The sequence below is a fragment of the Bombus terrestris genome, chromosome 12, assembly GCF_910591885.1.
Source record: "Bombus terrestris chromosome 12, iyBomTerr1.2, whole genome shotgun sequence".
NCBI lineage: Eukaryota > Metazoa > Arthropoda > Insecta > Hymenoptera > Apidae > Bombus > Bombus terrestris.
Genome location: NC_063280.1, coordinates 3,559,471 through 3,579,453, shown reverse-complemented (window position 1 = coordinate 3,579,453; position 19,983 = coordinate 3,559,471). Strand labels below are relative to the sequence as shown.

The 19,983-nt window shown below is 33.1% G+C and overlaps 2 protein-coding genes and 1 long non-coding RNA gene across 6 annotated transcripts in view; 2 read left to right on the top strand and 1 right to left on the bottom strand.

The window, feature by feature from the left end:
- LOC110119775 overlaps positions 1-19,983 on the bottom strand; it is a 241,088-nt gene that overhangs the window by 10,718 nt on the left and 210,387 nt on the right. The window lies entirely within an intron of this gene.
- Positions 1,487-5,123, top strand: LOC100650656. Of its 3 annotated transcripts, none has more exons than XM_048411148.1 (8): positions 1,487-1,963; positions 2,031-2,392; positions 2,492-2,574; positions 3,335-3,519; positions 3,979-4,095; positions 4,158-4,275; positions 4,535-4,796; positions 4,866-5,123. In XM_048411148.1, exons 4-8 carry the CDS (start codon positions 3,370-3,372, stop codon positions 4,876-4,878), a joined length of 660 nt encoding a protein of 219 aa, XP_048267105.1. In that variant the 5' UTR covers positions 1,487-1,963; positions 2,031-2,392; positions 2,492-2,574; positions 3,335-3,369; the 3' UTR covers positions 4,879-5,123. The 3 variants fall into 3 exon arrangements, with proteins under 3 accessions (XP_048267105.1, XP_048267104.1, XP_048267103.1); XM_048411147.1 differs by having other exon boundaries at positions 1,488-1,963; positions 4,879-5,123; XM_048411146.1 differs by having other exon boundaries at positions 1,521-1,963; positions 4,965-5,123.
- On the top strand, positions 5,709-12,603 carry LOC105666324. Of its 2 annotated transcripts, XM_012314589.3 has the most exons (8): positions 5,709-9,354; positions 9,757-9,874; positions 9,950-10,211; positions 10,283-10,399; positions 11,488-11,578; positions 11,645-11,781; positions 12,014-12,146; positions 12,238-12,603. In XM_012314589.3, the coding sequence occupies exons 1-8, from the start codon at positions 9,265-9,267 to the stop codon at positions 12,283-12,285; spliced, it is 996 nt and encodes a 331-aa protein (XP_012169979.2). In that variant the 5' UTR covers positions 5,709-9,264; the 3' UTR covers positions 12,286-12,603. The 2 variants fall into 2 exon arrangements, with proteins under 2 accessions (XP_012169979.2, XP_048267093.1); XM_048411136.1 differs by having other exon boundaries at positions 11,488-11,781.

Genomic DNA, 19,983 nt, shown 5'->3' with positions numbered 1-19,983 from the left:
ATGAGAGGCGTAATTAGTATTTAATATAATAACGAAAGAATACAAAATATCGTATATCTTACGAGGTACAGCAAGAGGTAATATTAAAAACGAGGAAACGATTTGAATTTGAGTTAGCAAGGTGTTATATAAGAACTAATAAAACAAACAAACAAATCATGCTACATATTTTCAAGCTTGTCTGTAGTGCCGCTGGTATCTGTATTCATCATGGCAGACATGACTCAGATCTATATATAATAGTTCGTCTTTTCTTTGTTCTGCGTTACTATTGAAATGATATTCAAACATTTGAAAATTGGAAAAACAAAAATACGGCATAATTTAGGATTTTATTTTTAAATTTAGCGCTGGTATGTATGTGCTGCCATCTGCAGTGAGGTATCGTAAACCTGTCTCTATGCCTTTTTTAAAAGTTTTTTGCCTAAACGCAGGAAATGACTAATAAAATAATACATTATTTTACAAATACGATCTGACATTGACTAAGGACCACGATCGTATAAACAGGACTCAACACTTGCTAGGGACAATCGCTCGAAAATTGAGTCATGGAAAATCAACATGGAGGCCAAGAAGGTTCTTGTTCTGCGAGACAGACAGAGATGAGAGGAGTGTCTCTGTCACTATTTGATACATTCATAGCATGCCACGCATGTATAGAACGAGAACCTTCTTGTCTTCCATATTGATTTTTCATGACTCAATTTTCGGATGATTTTCCCTATACTTCGACATACGAATATCAAAACCTGTTCATGTAATTGTGCTAAGAACGATATCTCTGATCGCGAACGAGAATATCTCATTTGTGATTTCGCAGTGATTAAGAATAACATAGATATTTCCTGCAATGTAAATAAGCGTCGCATAGTTTGAAGGCTGCATAGCCCTCCGTATACCTTCATATAATACTATTTTAATGTCTAATGCGACAATATCGGTTCAGGGTAAAATAAAATACTTGCGTTACTGGAACGGTATAAGTTATACTTGAATCAATGATCGATATAATTACAATCGGAATCGATTTACATATATTCTATAGCAGACGAGCATATATGCATATACAGAACAAACCTCTTGGACTTCGTGTTCCATGTTCTGAAATACCGACCGTACAAAAACTCAGTGTTTCTTACGCCCTCTGCGATTTACAGCGGTGAGCGGCGTAATTAATTTAATATAGTTGGTAAAGCTACAGACGAGTGTCGTGAAGTCAACAGGAGTAAAAATCTGTGGTAAAAATATCTCTCTAGTTATACATTACACGTGATTACAGAGCTACATTTGTACATTTTCTTTTTATTAAAACTCCATCATAAATCTTCGTAATATCATTGACTAAGAATAAGATAGGTTTTGCATGCAATAGAATAGTGTCCCACGGTGCGGAAACAAACGTAGCCCGCCACACCATTTAGGTGTCACATCCGACGTTATCGGTTCAGTGTAGAATAAGATGGCAGCGCTACTGGAACGATAGAAATTATAACTAAGTCGTATTTACAATCGGAATCGATCTATTGGGTTGGCAACTAGGTAATTGCGGATTTTGTCATTAGGTGGTAATTACAAAATTATGTTCGTTTGCTTAGTTTAATCGTTTAAAATGAAATGTCACAAGTTGTTGAGTAAAACTCAATATAGAAAGTGCGTGTATCCATACTTACTACATAATAATTAGTAAATAAAACGATAGAAGTCGTTTTACCGTGAGAGGAGTGAGGCAAAAAAGATCTGACAAGTGCCACGTGAAACGGATATCCTCAGGACCTTACAGGTCGAGACAAACAATAGTCAATATAATGAACAAAGAACCCAAAATTACATCCTCGGAAATGGGTGAAATAGTAAGAAACGAATCTAACACGAAAATAAACTCCATAACAGTTCGAAGAACACTTAAAGCCACTGTCATAGAGCATTTGACGATAGAGAGGAGGAAAGAGCATTGATGACGGTAACGATGAAAAAGATATTTTTTGTAATTTAGAGATATTTTCAATTAATTCTTATATTCTTTATAGATCAATAGAAAAGCAGAGGAACGAACGGTCACTTAGAATAATCTCAGAAACTAAAATGTAGCGGCGGTAACACGCAAAGAAAAAAGTTACTCAAAATATTACGCTGATGGAAAGTTCTTTTTATACAAAAACAACCGAGCATTTATCTAGGACTACTCGACATATCGATTGCGAAATTGTATTTGATAAATCAATTAAAATACCTTGTTCAAAGTACGATCTTTTTTTTGAATGTTAAAAACAAACGTAGGTTCTTGTCCATTCTGCGTAATGTATTTACTTGGCACTGCCACCGCTCGTGCCATAATCCCGAGAAGTCGAACATCCAATAACTGGCGTCTCTTGCGTCTGTCACATGCTTAGTACGTGATCGTTCTGTTTAACTCTGCTAACTTTTCTCGTTGAACAGAATATAGTACATATGATAAACTTGAATGAAAATCAACTTGTTTGTTCTATAGGATATTTTTCTATACTTCACATGTAAGAAATTTGTAATCAAATGATTTATGCCTCGTGAAATTGGAAAAGAAAACATTGATTGGTAGGTATTGCTTCTATCAAACGAATCATCCGTTATGTGAAATATCAGCTGTGGTATACCAGCTTGCAATATGGTGCTGATACCAAAAGGAATGTAGCTGCCCCTCCACCATTAATTTTTCATATTGCCTATATAGGCGCACTTACCAACATATTACATATGAATTATTCTCTTCAACGTTTATGTACTTACTATGTACACTAGTACTATGTTAAATTAAATTACCTTTAAATTAATAAACCTTTTTCACATAGAAGTATTAGCGATAGCATGCCACTAAAATAATTCCATTTCCCGCATAAATTAATCAGATCGCTAAAAGCGAGTGCAATTTCTTAAAGCGATCACAAAATTGCTATTGTTTTTGACGTAATGGAGGATATACACGTTTGAACTTGGCCTACTTGATTACTGCAGTGTGGACAGTGGAGGGTATTAGTTGCATTTCTGTTCATTTAATGTAACTCTTAAATTGTAGAGATTCATTTGAATTTACATTTTCATAAACGTGATACTGGTGAACAGTACTTGATCAATTTTATTCCTTTTATTAAATATTATAACGAGTATTTTACTCTCGTTATTTTACATATTCTAGTATCTTCTTATATGTACATTCTCTTATACATTCTACAGATTTTTGCTTGAAATTTCCTATAAATGCATAAACATCGCTTAGGCTACTAATTCTAGCCAGTAATCAAGTCGTGTAATTCAATTTTAGTCCAATCTAACGAATTTTATATCTCACGATCTCTAGCGACCTATGCAATACTGATTATTGATTGAACGACTATGGATTGGCAAACAATCGAGTTTCAATATCTTAAAACCATCAAATTTTTCGGGCAGCTTGTTGGTGTGTGGCCTTATCAGGAAGAATTCCGGAAAATTACAATGCGATTTGTCACATCGATTGTGACTATTGTCTGTCTTGTAACTCAGGTATTGTCTTCGTTAATTAATATTATATCCAGCCTATACGCTCCTCATTTATAAAAAATATCTAGTATTCGAGTGTTATTTGCCATAACCATTTTGTTTATAACCATTAACGGTATTAATATAAAAATGTGTTATACTAGTTAGAGACACAGTATCTGTAAAACATATTCCAGAGGTTGACAATTAGACTGTGTCAGCGTATTTAATACATATAATACATATACATAGATTACAAAGCTATATGCAAAATGATTTTCAGATACGAAAATAGTTTTAGTGCGATATTAGTTGACAGCATGTTGAATTTTAAAGTTCTTATTTAAACTTTTACAAAAGACGGGAAATACGATATCGTGTTTTTCACATGTCGCTTTTATATAATAGAATCTTTCGATATGATAGGATATAGAGATTATAGATGTAAATATGTAATGTAAATATTTTTTCTGTATATTGTAGATATCACGGATACTAACGTTTTACAGCTTGGACATACTGTTAGAACAGATGCCGCATTTGGATGTAACATTAATGATTGTTCTCAAGCAGTACAATTACATTCTGAACGAGAAGAAGGTGAAGGACAGATCGACATTCTGTAATCTCTTTGATTATTATAAGCATCTTTAAAATTGTAGTTGAAAGAACTTTTAAGCGAAATCGTCGCCGAACGTCTGATAGAACGACCAAAGAGGGAATTAGAGATTTTGGACATATACTCTCAGAAGGCAATGATCATGTCCTTTATATACAAAGGTGACAAAGAAAATGAATCAATTTTCACATTGCACTAAACTTAATTAAAAAAAAAAAAAAAACTAATTCAAACCTACTCTAAATTCATTTTAAGCCATAACAATATGATATACTCGCGTAACACTAAAAATGTTTATGCGAATATATGAAATGAAGTGCAATTACTTGGCAACAAATCCCAAGTTTACATCAATTGATGAGGTGTGTCTGCCGTAAATAATTGCTATTTTATTTTGTATTTTATTCCTTTTGCATTTAGTCAGCACATTTGTCACCGCCGTTATGTTCGCCCTCATACCGGCTGTATCACCTATTCTGAACATCGTCGCGCCCTTGAACGAGTCACGGAGCCGCGAATTAATCTACCCAGCTTATTACTTCGTGGACGAAGAACGATATTATTATGTCATACTAGTGCATATGGTAGCATCGGTGTCAATACTCGTAGCTGTTTATATTGCCTGTGACACCAGTTTAATTCACTTCGTACAGCATGGTTGTGCCCTGCTGGCTATCAGTGGGTGAGTATACCTTAATTTTTGCACGCACATTGCACATTTTATATTAAAAAATGTGGCCAATATTTATAGCGTGTGGTTTTAGACATCAGCACAATGAAGAAAGTTTATGCAGAAAAATGTCGTTTCCGGTTTATTTTTCAAGCTATATATGTATATGATTGGTTACAGTGGATACGTATTCTCATGGAATACCATAGTGATGAATGAAACATCTGAGGATCGAAATGCATGCAATGTAATCACTCTCTTAAGAATTTCTATAAGTTCGCGAAGAAAGCGCCCAAACATTTGTAGACATTTCTTATGAATATACTTTTATATGGAAAATTCATTAGCATTGTTAATAAGATTTCACAATTGCGATTATATGTGTGAAATTTGAAATCTCATGAATTTCAAAATATGTTTAGAAATTACAAGATGTCTAGTATAAGTGTATGTTTCGCACAGGCCAGAAAAATATGTGAACTGTATTCCATTATATTATTAATAAGCCCTAACATTCAATGACAATATATTTAACATTTGTTATACGTTTAAGATACGTTGCATACGAATCTCTTATTAAATATATATTAAATGTATATTTGCACTAAATATCTTATGACTTCTATATAAATTTTCAAATTCATTTCAAATATCAATATTGTCATGACAATCGTATTGCGATACTAATGAAATTTCAACATGTTTTACGTAACGCGTACAATACATACACAAAGATCTATTTCAATGTAAATTGTGATATTATTTATGACTTAACTTATCTGAACAATTCAATAAGTTATGGTTATTTTTTAAAATGTAAGTAATGTGATATCACTAGTAGCAGTAAAAGATATATAATTATTAATCATGACAGGAAGGTAAACTGTTCATGTGCATATTATCGAACGTCCATTAATTTAATGCGAAATTTCAACCTGGAATCTGATCCGTGGTAGCTTAAACGTTTACGAAACTCGGGGTATTTTCTCAAGGAGAAGATAGACGGGGGTAAAATATCTTTCATTTAATCGTACCTTAATGAAGAAAATAACGAGATCAAGATCCGTATAGATCTTTTTAACCTTTTTGTTACCATTGTTTAAGGAAAAAATTACTGTTCACAGCTCAAGTTCCAAATTTTCAACATGTTGCGTAATATGATATATATTTTTACGTATATAATAATAGAAAATGGTAACTAGGCAATACATGCTGCACTTAGAATGCGGCACATACATATGCGTGACGCCTGGGGCTGTAGAAAGCAATAGGGCGTCACATATGTGAGACACGTGGCAGCGAAAGAGCTAATTAATATTTAACTATTCTCTATCCTTTTATACAGACCTGTCTATACACCCAACCACCCTTTTCCAAGTTACCTTTTCTAAACAATTTTTAGTCGAAATATCTAAAGCTATATCTTAAATTAATTATACTTGCTAATGATTCGACATGGTTTTTTCAGAGGAAAAACACAGCGACAAGAACGCACATTAATATCAAGCTAATACTTTGATCAACAGCTTACCTGTACATCGCCATGAAAGGTATTTTAGGGGTACAAACTTAACAGGGGTGAATGAATGATTAAACCACCACTTTGGTTTATGACGGCCGCAATGGCAGCAGATATAGAGTACTTAGTCGTATTCTTTGTGTAAATATTACATAACTTAAATGAAGTAGAAGTATAGTGGCTGATCCTAGACACTTAACAAATTTCACTTTCATTCATTAAATGTCAGTCCTATATACTAGCGTGTACTCTTAACGTCATCAGTTTTCTCTTTACAATGGACAAAGCCACTGTAGTAGACGAGTATATGAAAGTAGTGAAGATATGCACTATGATTATCGGAATTTGGCCTGACCAGAGTAAATCTTCGAAGCTCGTCATGCGAACGATTATATACATCATTAGTGTACTATCGTTTGTTACGCAGGTACGTAAAATAATTTATAACCAACAATCTATACTAATTTTCTTGGTTCACCAGTATTTTGTATGCTACACTAATTACTATAACATCTGTATTGTATTGTACAGTAATCATCTTTTTATTGTTTTGTGATTGTTTATTCCCTGTGATTGACCTGTATGGATCGTTCGGAATTGGTTGGCGTTTGCATGTGCTGTGCCGACTAATAAAATTAGCTTAAAGGACCACTCCGTGTTAGAGATTAAAACTATGTATTTCAACAAACAAATAGATTATGCTGTTGACTAATGGTACATAATGATGAAGGCTAACTAACGAAAGACGAATGACTGAGAGTGTCAGACGAGTGATGATCGAGAGAAGATAGACAGTTAACGATCAACGAGTAACTACTCGAGATGGATGATTAGCAACTAACTTATTCCTAATAGTCCGAGCGGCTCATATTCAAAGATTCGAGAGAGGCCTTCAAATGTCACCTACAAAAATACTAATTACATCAATTAATGTCTTTCTTGGAACCATTCAACTTTTATTTGAAACATTTCTCGATATAATTAACACTTTCGAAGATATTTTAGATCTTTCACTCTTAGGTGACTCAGCCTGCATATGAAAATATGTAGGAAGGCATCTGATCGCATGTATTGGACATTGAAGATTAGCCTGTCGCGTATTTGCAGCAGATAGAGATGTGGTACAGCTTTTTATCCGTAAAATAGAAATTATATTGTGATTTGTATATCTATTATGATCTTGTAATCGATGACGTAGGTAACTGCGTGTAACAAGTCAATTTGTTAGTCGAGATATTTTGCTGTTAGTAATCGAACTCAGCAATGAAACATGATTAAATTTCTTATACTCTGTGATGTAGGTATAAGGCCATAAAAGCGGAGTTTCTATATTTAACCATATACATACACAAGGGTAGGTTGTGTTCCGACAGACTAGGTGACTTTTGTTTATTTATCTTTATACTCTCTTTTTTTATCTCCAATAATTTTTACAATTTGTCCTAAGGAACACTTGACTAAGACAATTTTGCCATAACAGTCAGTAGCATTGGCTTGCGCTTTAACTTGCGTGTTTTTTAACTGCTTTAGTGTATAATTGTCTTGAGCAATTGATTCTAGAAGATCTAATAGAGGCTTAATAATAATTGGCATCTATGTAGATTAGGGGAGGCTTCAGTTGAATAATTTTTGTTGCAGCTTTTTTAAAGAGGTTCGTTTGTAATTTCTGGAAGTAAACTGAAAGAATTTTGGTACTTCTGGTAACCATTTATCTTCATCTGTTATTGCATTTGAGGCGTTTGTAATTCCTTTTATAAATAGCGAAATTTTACGTTTCGTGCTTAATGTTGATTAAGAACCATTAGCTGACGGTTTATCAATTTCCATTAGGTTCGCTGAATTTTAACTATCGTTGTCCTCTTGCTGTTTACATACTTGCATTTGTTTCCACTTCAAGTAATTCTAAGTTGAAAGTTCTCAGTTTATGTTATTTCGGCAATACACTTGCCAAGTGACAAGCCTACTCAACCTGGCTTATATTAGCCACTGACTCTAATAACACACGCACTCACAACACACCGCTATTGAAATCTCTTCGTGTAGCATATCTTAACAATATGATTGTCAAAGCGCGATTGCTATACTATCAATAGAAACACAATGTTTTCTTGTACTCGATAGAGTGAAGTATACTGCGATCGCCGCTTCGCCCATGCAGACGATCAACCCTTAGTTGCACCCTCCAGGTTCGTTCGTAGCGTGATATGCGTGATATGAGCGGGGTAAAGAATCTGATCATTGGTGGATAGCAACTATTAGGGTAGTCCCACCAGCTCAACATGGGCATTACGAAGTATAGAGAATCGTTAGAGTACCCTGAGACTATCAATACATATTATCAATATTTCAAAATTCTCAACTAAAAGCATCTGTGGCGGCACTCGACAGCACAAATACCACCACTCGACACTAACTAATATCGGACAACGGCAGCGCAGTGATTAGCGCCTTAGGTTACGAACTTTCGGGACCCGGGTTCTCAAATCCCGTCCGATTTTTCTTCCACGCATCTAAATCAGAAGAAAAATCAGCAGTAGCCCAGCAGCGATATCTACAGCCAGCGCTATAATTATCACGAACAACATCTACACCTCACATCAAAATTACAATTACAAATCACATTTTCGTTGAGAATATGGGATATCATGATTATATTATTGATTGTTTGAGGGCAACATTACGTTAGATGCTGAGCATCTGAATTCGCTCTTCATCTAGAAGCTCTTTGGAATATAACTTTACTGGAAACGAACAATGACCGACCTTTAATCAATCAAATTTTTACCAAGTGCCGGCGAAAATTTATGGAATAGCGGAGTAAAGATATATGACACTTCGTTATACCATAAAGTCACAGCATTTTAAACTTTTTAATAGCGTTATATATTGATTCGAAATTCTTTATATGTTAAGTTAATCGAATGTTGATTGTAGATCGCAAACGTCGTGCATTTCTTTAACATGAACGTCCTACTAAACCAGATTTGTTTTCTCACTGCGTTAAGCGGGGTGTTGTTGAAAGAAGGACTGTACATTATCAAAGCTACGGAGGTAAAGAAATTTTTTGCTTCATTTTCCATTTTCTATTATATTTCTATCACATTCTGTGTAAAAATCACGTGGAAAAATTTGATAAGTCCACTTTTATTGAGATACTGACTCTTACGTCATTGAAAAGCTACAAAGAACTATTCTGGTATGAAATATTTGTAAAAATGTATAACTCGATGGATTTGTAAATTAAAAGCTTTTTGAAAATGATGGTGATGAATTCAAAATATTCTGTAAGAAGCGAATAACACAATTTGGACACAATTAATAAGTCTGCATATCGTTAATGTGTGCTAGCAAAAATATTTCTGTACCAAAAAAAAAAAAATGAGAAATACGATTTATTGTGTTTTCATACCTTCGTACATATCTTTCGGTTACATGAGACTGATCAAATTGCAGTACAAGATGCTACTTACCGCTATTTGGAAGGATTGGTCAACCGATAGTCACAGTAACGAATTCCACATTATGGCCGAGTACGCCAAAAAGGGAGCACTCCTTTCTTGGTTTGATTGTGGTAGGATAAGTTATATTGAAATGATGTGTTTTCATTTTATAATTCACTTCACGTGTCGCTGTAATTAATTTACAGGAATTGGTGTTGTCTGTATCGTAATTTTCTTACAATTATTTTTAACGCCATTAGTTTTGGACATAATTTCACCAATGAACGAAACGCGGGATTTACTAACCATTTATCCAGCTTATTATTATATCGATGACCGGAAGTATCGTACAATTATAAATTTACATATGGTGTATACATATATTTTAGGAATTATTGTGTATGTTGGTTGCGATACAAGTTATATGTGCATTGTGCAACACGCCTGTGGACAATTAGCAGTGGCTGGGTAAAAAAAGAAATATTACTTGGACCAAATAATTTTAGCTGGGAACTGCAAGAAACATAAACTTTTTGCAGACATCGTTTCAAGAATGCGATTTTTGATTTGTCTATTGTCAATGAAACGAGTGCCATACAGGATGAGATTCATGAAAGAGTGCTTCGTTCGATTCGACAACACCAATATGCTATAGAGTCAGTACTGAAACTGGAAAAACATTCCTTTTCCAGTATTATTAAACTTATTTTTTATTCTTTAAATATATTTTCAGTAATCTTATTTTTTAACAAAATAAGGTGCATCACCGTTTAGAGATAATTTTGTTAGGCGTAAAAAGTTTTTTTTTACAACAATATGTAATTCAAACACCATATACTTCTTCTAAATTGTTAATAAGCAGTGACAGTGATTTTTTTCCATTAATTGAACTTTACTGTGCAGTAGCGTAACAATTAGCTAATGTATTCTTTAAAATTCTCAAACAATGTCAGGAATATCCTAAATACTTTCAAAGTAATTTAATGCGTGTACTTGCGTGTATCATGTACAAGGTGATCGGACTTAATTTACTAATACACATTACTTGTACATTATGTGTTGTATACAAAAATTGTTCAGATAGAAAGTAAACATTTTTTAGGAAGGTTACAACCTGGTGTAAGAATATTTTGTAGATGAACACGTAAACTCCATACAAAGATAACAACCGTTTTGTTAAATAGGATTGTATATTCTTTAATGCATTAAACGATGCAGCCTATTATTTTCTAGACAAATGTATTAACATACTTATACCGAAAAAGCATAGGGATTTGCAAATATTTTAACTTCAATTTATCAAATTTAATGTATGAAAGACAATGAAAAACGCGATTAAATATTTTTCCGTTTACGTTATCCTTGTCTTTTATATGCTAAATACGACAAATTAAAGTTAAAATATCTCCTAAACTAATGTCTTTTCGATATAAATAACTTCATACAATTTTGTAGAGAATGACGAGCTGCATCGATTAGTGTATTAGAAAATATGCAATTCCATTTAAAAAAATTTATGTCACCTTCATATGACCTCTGCGTGCCTGTCCACAAAAAAATTCTTACCCACCTCATTTGTCACCCCCTCAAAAAAATTCACTTCATATCTGAACTACTTTTTTATACAATTCATAATGTACTAATAATTTGAATTTATAGAATATAATTTGTCACTCTGTATGTGCATTACTGAATCTTTTATCGACTATGACCTCTTAATTCTGTTTTAATGGTTCCAAAACAGTTACCTGAAAACTATTCAAAGCATTCATTCTACTTATCTTTGCATTTGCATCGGTTTGGTAATGGTAACTTTCAGCGTCACGTTAGTAAAGGTGAGCTCTTCAACGTACAAATTCACACAGTTTGACAGTAATTGTAAATATCGTGCTTCAAAACAGGTTGCAGCACAATCAGAAATTTCTGCGGAGTTTATCAAGGACGTTGTATTTCTCTCATCTCAATTGACACACATATTTCTATTAACGATACAAGGACAATTCGTACAGAATGCGAACGATGAAGTTACCGAATCAATGTAAGTAACTTATAAATACTGAGAAATATACTTTGCTCAAAGTATTTTGGTTTTTGTCCGGAAATCAAATTTTATTACAATAACATACATAACATAACAGGTGGATCCATTAAATCTGTAAGGTTCCTTTATTTCTGTTGTGTGATTGATGCTAAAAGTATGAACTGATGTAAATCATTTATTATCATCATCCTATATGAAACCTTTTTTACTAAATTAACACCGTTTACAGATATGACGCGTTATGGTATAATTCTAATAATAAAACGAAACTATTGTTTGTATTAGCACTAAGAAATTGCTTAAATCCTCCCACTTTATCAGCTGCTGGATTAATTATCTTGAATTTGAAGAGCTTCTCAGAGGTAAGTAATTTTTTATTTAACCAGAAATTAATGTGGAAATATTTCAAGAATATTTTTTTTTAAATAAATGTATACTATGTATGTTTTTCAGATTTTAAAAACATCTGTTTCATACTTTACCGTATTGAAATCTACGTAAATCATAAAATACTCCCGACAGAGGCAATGGAAAACAATACTCCGGAACAAAGATTAATGGATAAAATATGAAAATAATTACAGTGATTCTTATTTCTAAACTACTAACTATTTTTTGGTTTTACCCCCACTTGGTGATGCTTGGTGAGAAAATGATTTATGCTAAATTTCAGAGTGATTAGACAATAGGAACATATACCACATATAAGTTGAAGTTTTCAAGGTTTAATGTTTTCGCATTAGTTATGAGCATAATCGTGTTTTGTTGTTTTGGAAATATTAAGGAATATTTTAAAATAAAAGCACAATGTCTAAGATCTATACTAGCAATGCGTATATATTACTTCCAAAGATACATATGAAAATGTTTGGTTTGTCACCTTCTTGATTTGCAAAAGCCAGCTATTCATTTAGCGAATCTTACAGACTTTTACATATGAATTGTCTTCTGTCACAAGTATTGTAATAAAGGTAGCCATTATTTGTATCTTACTAGTAACTGCAAGCGTCTGTTTTCATTTTTAGTTGAGCTTCCGATGTGTTTACATGGCTGAACTGCATTTAAAGAGAGATTGAATATAGAAAGATGGAAATTGGAAACTTTGATGTAGTACACCTATTGGAACATGATGATACTCAAATTATTTAATCAAATATTATTACTAATGATACATTTAGCGTGTACTGTTTCACAGTGTATGGAAAGTAGAATTGTCCCTCAGATTAAGTTATAAAGAAAACGCAAGTCGTTTTAGGATAAAATAAACATTCACCTAAATAAAATATACACTATCGTTTCTTGTACAAAATTATCAGTGACGTATGAAAATTGACAACAGTTTTAATAGCATAACGGAATTTTAAAATATTTTACATAACGTACAATATATGCAAAAGTATTTACCTCATATATTAGTATAAATTATAACATTTGACCTACTTAAACAATTCACATCAATTATGGATTTTTCAACAAATCGAAGTAATGTGATATTAGTAATAGTAAAAAATACATAACTGTTTGTCAGGGGAAGAAGTTGAACTACTAACACATATCGGCCAACGCTTATTATAACCGTCACAAAAAATTAATTTGCGACCAGAATTGGCGAAGCAAATCAGCTTAAACGTGCACGAAAGACACGACACTTTTTTACAGAGAAACAAAATATATTTTGATTATTCACAGTTTGAAGAGGATTATAGCCAGATAAAAGTTCGTACAGATCTGTTCGATCTTCGACAATCATTTCAATCTTTCTACTTCGCTTAGCCGTTTCGGATAGGAACTGTCTGTTTCACCCAATTGTTCTATACCAAGCTTTCTAATATCAAATTTATTCAAGGTATCCAAAGTACCTATGTCTTAAATTATTCGTTACTAGCAATTTGTCAATCAATCGATTCTTTCGAGAGGATATTTGATGTTTCAAGATGATTCGCCGCGGGGAAGTGGACACAATGTAAAGAATACACGATAACGACGGGCTAATACTTCGATGGAGTTACTTGCACATCTTTATCTTAAAGGTACTTTAAGGGTATAAAATTAACAAGGGCGAATGAATTATTAAATCACCACTCTGGATTACGACGATCGAAATGACAGGCAGGTACACATTACTCAGCTGCACTCTTTTTGTAAATATTACATGGTCGAAATAAAGTGGCAGCATAATGGCCAATCCCAGACACTCAACAAACTTCACTGTCACTCATCAATTGTTAGTCGTATATACTGCCGTGCACTCTTAACATCAGTTTTCTCCTTACTATGGACAAAGCCACAGTAGTAAACGAGTACATGAAGGTAGTAAAAATATGTACTATGATGGGCGGAATTTGGCCTGATCAGAGTAAAGTTTCGAAACTCGTTATGCGGATGATTATATATATCGTCATTGTGATATCGCTTGTTACGCAGGTACAAGAACATTAATTTACAGGCAACTTGGTAATCGTATCACAATCGAGTAAGTGGTGATTCCACTGTGGTGTAGAAATCCGTATATAAAATAAAATTTTTTCATTCGAAGCTTCGTCGCTGTGAAAGCTGAATTTAAAAATTTGTGAAGTATTCTTCAACTTGGCTAATTAAAGACTAGATATAGGAAAATAATTAACAGGATATTGTCATACATACGAAAATAAGTTGAAAATATGAAAGAACATTCTTTCGTTTAAGGTATCCTTTTCAAAAAAATGAAGTTTAAAAGTGTTTAATTACGAAATGATCTGGGACACGTGTATCATACACATTCCAAATTATTGTTTTAGGAAATGAAACAATTTATGAAAAAATTTTATTGCATATTTTTTATTTATATTCAAATACGAGTTTAAGCACATTCAATTATTTGCTCTTGTTCAGTCAAGATAAAGTATACTTGTCAAATCTTTAATATCGATTTTCTCGAAAACGGAGGTAGAGGGGAGGTAATGTTATATCAGATTTTTGTTTTCATTTTTCACAGAACTGCCGCCTCTCCGATTGTGTTATGATTATCATCTCAACCTATATAAATATTATTAATCACACAAAAGCATTGTGATGTTCGCCGAATATTTCACAAAACTCCAAATCTGTTTAATGTTTGATGTAATTATGGCATTATCTACTAATATGAGAATTCCTTTTTTATTAAATTACACGATCGTTGATTGTAGATGGCAAACGTTGTGCGTTTCTATAGTCTACATACCGTAGTAGAGCAGGTCTGTTTTTTTAATGCAATGGCTGGGGCATTGCTAAAGCAAGGGAATTATATTGTGAACGCGGCGGAGGTAACGGAACTTCTCGTATCACTTTCCATTTTCCATTTTTGTGCTATACATTATATAAAAACGACAATGGAAGATATGATAAGTCGATATTTTTGATCATCTGATTCTTATGTTATTGAGTGCTATAAAGAAATAATCTGGCATGAAATATTTACAAATGGGAATAAACCTGATAGATTCGAAATTATATGCCTTTTCATAATAATGGAGATCTACAATGTTTCCTAAGAAACGAATAATATTTGTTCTGCTTTTATAATAACGTTTATGCACACTGTTGACTAGCAGTCGGTGTTTCAACTTCGTGGGGTATTTGCACGTGGTTTACCGACTGACAAAATTGACTCGAGAAGCAGATAGTCTGACGTAATTAAAATAAGTCTGTATAACTAATATTGCTACATATTTTTTAAATGGTCAGGACTATAACAAAAGGCATATTTGAAATTGAATATCATTTGGAACCGTATTTTGAACCGCAAAGTTCCACCTATTTCAATTTTGTTTTAATATTTTTCCGTATTAGTAATTTTTCTAGATTATTTATGATCATCGCAAACAGTATTTTTTCTATGATTGTCTAACTTATAACCGCACTCGCTTGACGTAATTAATTTCCAAGTCAAAAAAATATCTAGAATGCAAATATGTCAGCAATAATGAACTTACTTAACATCCCTCTCTCTTGATAATAGTTTTGTGGAATCAAAATAGCAGGATCAGAAAAGACGACAAATACGACTTATCATGTTCTTCATGCATTTATATATATTTTTTGGTTGCACGATACTGATCAAATTGCAGTACAAGATGCTGCTTACCGCTATTTGGAAGGATTGGTCAACCGATAGACTGATTGATGAATTTGAAATTATGGTCGAGTACGCCAAAAGGGGAGCCTTTTTTTCACGGTTGTACTGCGGTAGGATAAATCATATTGAAAAGTTGTACTTCCCTTCCGTGATTTACTTTATACACCGTTGCCATCGAATTACAGGTCTTGGCGTTTTCTGTGCCATATGTTTTATTCAACTATCTCTATCGCCATATATTTTAGACATAATTTCACCGAATAACGAAACGCGAGATTTAATATACATTTATCCAGCTTATTATTATATCGATGACAGGAAGTACCGTACATTTATAAGTTTTCATATGACATATACGGTTATTTCAACATTTTTTGTGTTTGTCGGCTGTGATGCGAGTTATATATATATGGTGCAACACGCCTGTGGACAATTAGCGGTGGCTGGGTAATAAAGTGAAATATCAGTTGCATCAAATAATTTTCGTTTAACTTGAAACTGCAACAAGTATAAATTCCTTCACAGGCATCGTTTCAAGAATGCGCTTTCAGATTTGTCTATCGACAATGAAAAGGGTGGCATGCAGGATAAGAGTTATGAGAGAGTGCTGCATTCGATTCGAGAACACCAATATGCTACAAAGTCAGTACTGAAATTGGAAAAACATTAGTTGCCATCATTCTCTTGTTAGCTTATTTCATTTATTTAGCTTCTTTTTCTCCAAAGACATTAAAAACAACTATGTTTTTGAAAAAAGGCAGTGCCCTACCGTTTGATGTCAATGTTGATAGGAATAAATAATTTTGTTTGTTTCACAAAAATATATAATTGGAACACCATGATGTAATGTATCTCCTTATTTGACGATAAGTAATGAAACATTGATTTCTTGTCATTAATTGGATACTTACTGTACTATAGTATAACAATTAGCTAACTCGCGTTCTTGAATATTCTTAAACAATATCAAGAATAGTCTAACTAATTTTGAGAGATTTACATGAGTTTACTTCCGTGTATCACATATGTATATATATTATTAAACTTTTTATGGACAACGGCCTGTTGGTCCTGTTTTGATGCCATCAAAGCAGTTACCTGAAGAGTATTCAAACCAGTCATTCCGTTTACCTTTGCATTTGCATCGGTATGTCAATGGCATCTTTCACAGTCTCATTAGTGAAGGTAAGCTTTTCGTCTAATCTCGTACTATTTCGTAATAGTCGAAGTTACCGTGCTCCAAAACAGGTTGCATCACAGTCGGAAATTTCTGGAGTGCTTATCAAGGACAGTGTGTTTCTTTTGTCCCAATTGATACATATACTTCTTTTAACTGTGCAAGGACAATTCGTACTGAATTCGAACGATGAAATTATCGAATCGATGTAAGTGATGCATAAATATTGTTCAGTATACGTAACGCAAAGTACTTTCGTTTTTATATCATTTTCTTGTGTTAGTACACTGTTCTCTTAAATCGCTAAATTACAAGAATGGTGATAAGATTGTCTTGGAATGAATTTTTATTATAGTATCGAACGAATGAGATGTCCATGTGTCAAACTTATAAGGCTTCTTTTATTGTCTTTGTGTTATTAATGCTGTATTATAAGAACTGAATTAAGTTGTTCATTATCATTAACGCATGGACCATCTTTTTAAATAAATTCAAATTCACAGATACGACGCATCGTGGTATAATGCTAATAAAAAAACGCAATTGTTGTTCGTGTTATCCATCAGAAGCTGTTTGAGTCCTCCAATTCTATCAGCTGGGGGACTTTTAGATCTGAACTTGAAAACTTTTGCAGAGGCAAGTATCTATCCCTCCTTCAACCCACAATTATTGTGCAAGTTCTAAGAATACCTTTTTAAAATAAATCTACGTAATATCATACCTTCCAGATTATAAAAGCATCTGTTTCATACTTTACCGTATTGAAATCTACGTAAACCGGAATCTACTCCTGATTGAAGCGATGAGAAACAATACTCCGGAACGAACGAATATCAATATATAATATAATATGTACTGAAATGGAATGGTGCTTGCTTCTCAACCACTAATTTATTTTGGGTTTCATTCTCCTAGGCTATGGCAATGAATTCGATGAAGAAGTGATACGTGCAGAATTTCGAAATGAATCCGTGTCGCATTTGAGTTTAAATTTTCAAATTATGTATAATTTCACATCTATTACGAGCATGATAATGTTTCGACATCTTGGAATTATTTGTGAATAATTTTAAATCAGTGTGCAATGTCTTAGATTTATATTAATAATACGTACGTGTTACTTTCCAAAATATACATATGTAAAATTGTTTAGTTTTGCTTAACATTATGCTTGGGATATAACGTGGCGTCTGAGTTAGCTTCCTGATCTGTAAAAGCAAAATCGCATGTGCTGTTTCACAGTGCTTAAAAGTATAACTGTACTTATGATTATGTGATAAAGAAAACGTGTTGTTTTAGGATAAAATATACATTCTCTAAAAAAATATACAATATCGTTTCTTGTACAAAATTATCAACGTCGTATGAAAATTGGCAACATTTGTAATAGCATAGCAGAATTTTAAAATATTCTACATAACGTGCAATGTATGCATAGGTATTTACCTCATATATTAGCTTAAATTATATCATTACATCTGATTTGAAAAATGCATAACTGTTTATCATGGAAAGAAGTTGAACTATTAACACACATCGTCCGGCGCTTTTTATTATTGGTACAAAAAATTAATTTGCGACCAGGACTGGCGAAGCAAGTCAGCTTAAACGCGCATGAAAAACACAACTCTTTCTTACACAGAAACAAGGTATATTTTGATTATTCACAGTTTGAAGAGAATTATAACCAGATAAAAGTCCGTACAGATCTGTTCGATCTTCGACAATCATTTCAATCTTTCTACTTCGCTTAGCCGTTTCGGATAGGAACTGTCTGTTTCACCCAATTGTTCTATACCAAGCTTTCTAATATCAAATTTATTCAAGGTATTCAAAGTACCTATGTCTTAAATTATTCGTTACTAGCAATTTGTCAATCAATCGATTCTTTCGACAGGATATTTGATGTTTCAAGATGATTCGCCGCGGGGAAGTGGATATAATGTAAAGAACACACGATAACGACGAGCTAATACTTCGATCGAGTTACTTGCACATCTTTATCTTAAAGATACTTTAAGGGTATAAAATTAACAAGGGCGAATGAATTATTAAATCACCACTCTGGATTACGACGATCGAAATGACGGGCAGGTACACATTACTAAGCTGCACTCTTTTTGTAAATATTACATGGTCGAAATAAAGTGGCAGCATAATGACCAATCCCAGACACTCAACAAACTTCACTGTCACTCATCAATTGTTAGTCGTATATACTGCCGTGCACTCTTAACATCAGTTTTCTCCTTACTATGGACAAAGCCACAGTAGTAAACGAGTACATGAAGGTAGTAAAAATATGTACTATGATGGGCGGAATTTGGCCTGATCAGAGTAAAGTTTCGAAACTCGTTATGCGAACGATTATATATATCGTCGTTGTGATATCGCTTGTTACGCAGGTACAAGAACATTAATTTACAGGCAACTTGGTAATCGTATCACAATCGAGCAAGTGATGATTCCACTGTGGTGAAAAAATTCGTATATAAAATAAAATTTTTTCATTTGACGTCGCTGTGAAAGCTGAATTTGAAAATTTGTGAAGTATACTTCAACTTGGCTAATTACAAACTAGATATAAGTAAATAATAAACAAGATATTGTCATATATATGAAAATAAGTTGAAAATATGAAAGAACATTCTTTCGTTTAAGGTATCCTTTTCAAGAAAATGAAGTTTAAATGTGTTTAATTACGAAATGGTCTGGGACACGTGTATCATACACATTCTAAATTATTGTTTTAGGAAATGAAACAATTTATGAAAAAATTTTATTGCATATTTTTTATTTATATTCAAATACGAGTTTAAGCACATTCAATTATTTGCTCTTGTTCAGTCAAGATAAAGTATACTTGTCAAATCTTTAACATCGATTTTCTCGAAAACGGAGGTAGAGGGGAGGTAGTGTTATATCA

Bases quoted from the DNA above. Each gene is read 5' to 3' on its own strand.
- LOC100650656 (XM_048411146.1), top strand. From the start codon at position 3,370: ATGGATTGGCAAACAATCGAGTTTCAATATCTTAAAACCATCAAATTT. The intron at 3,520-3,978 runs GTATTGTCTTCG...TGTATATTGTAG, and splicing joins TTGTCTGTCTTGTAACTCAG to ATATCACGGATACTAACGTT. The intron at 4,096-4,157 runs GTGAAGGACAGA...TTAAAATTGTAG, and splicing joins ACATTCTGAACGAGAAGAAG to TTGAAAGAACTTTTAAGCGA.
- LOC105666324 (XM_048411136.1), top strand. From the start codon at position 9,265: ATGAACGTCCTACTAAACCAGATTTGTTTTCTCACTGCGTTAAGCGGG. The intron at 9,875-9,949 runs GTAGGATAAGTT...ATTAATTTACAG, and splicing joins CCTTTCTTGGTTTGATTGTG to GAATTGGTGTTGTCTGTATC. The intron at 10,400-11,487 runs GTCAGTACTGAA...GTTCCAAAACAG, and splicing joins CAACACCAATATGCTATAGA to TTACCTGAAAACTATTCAAA.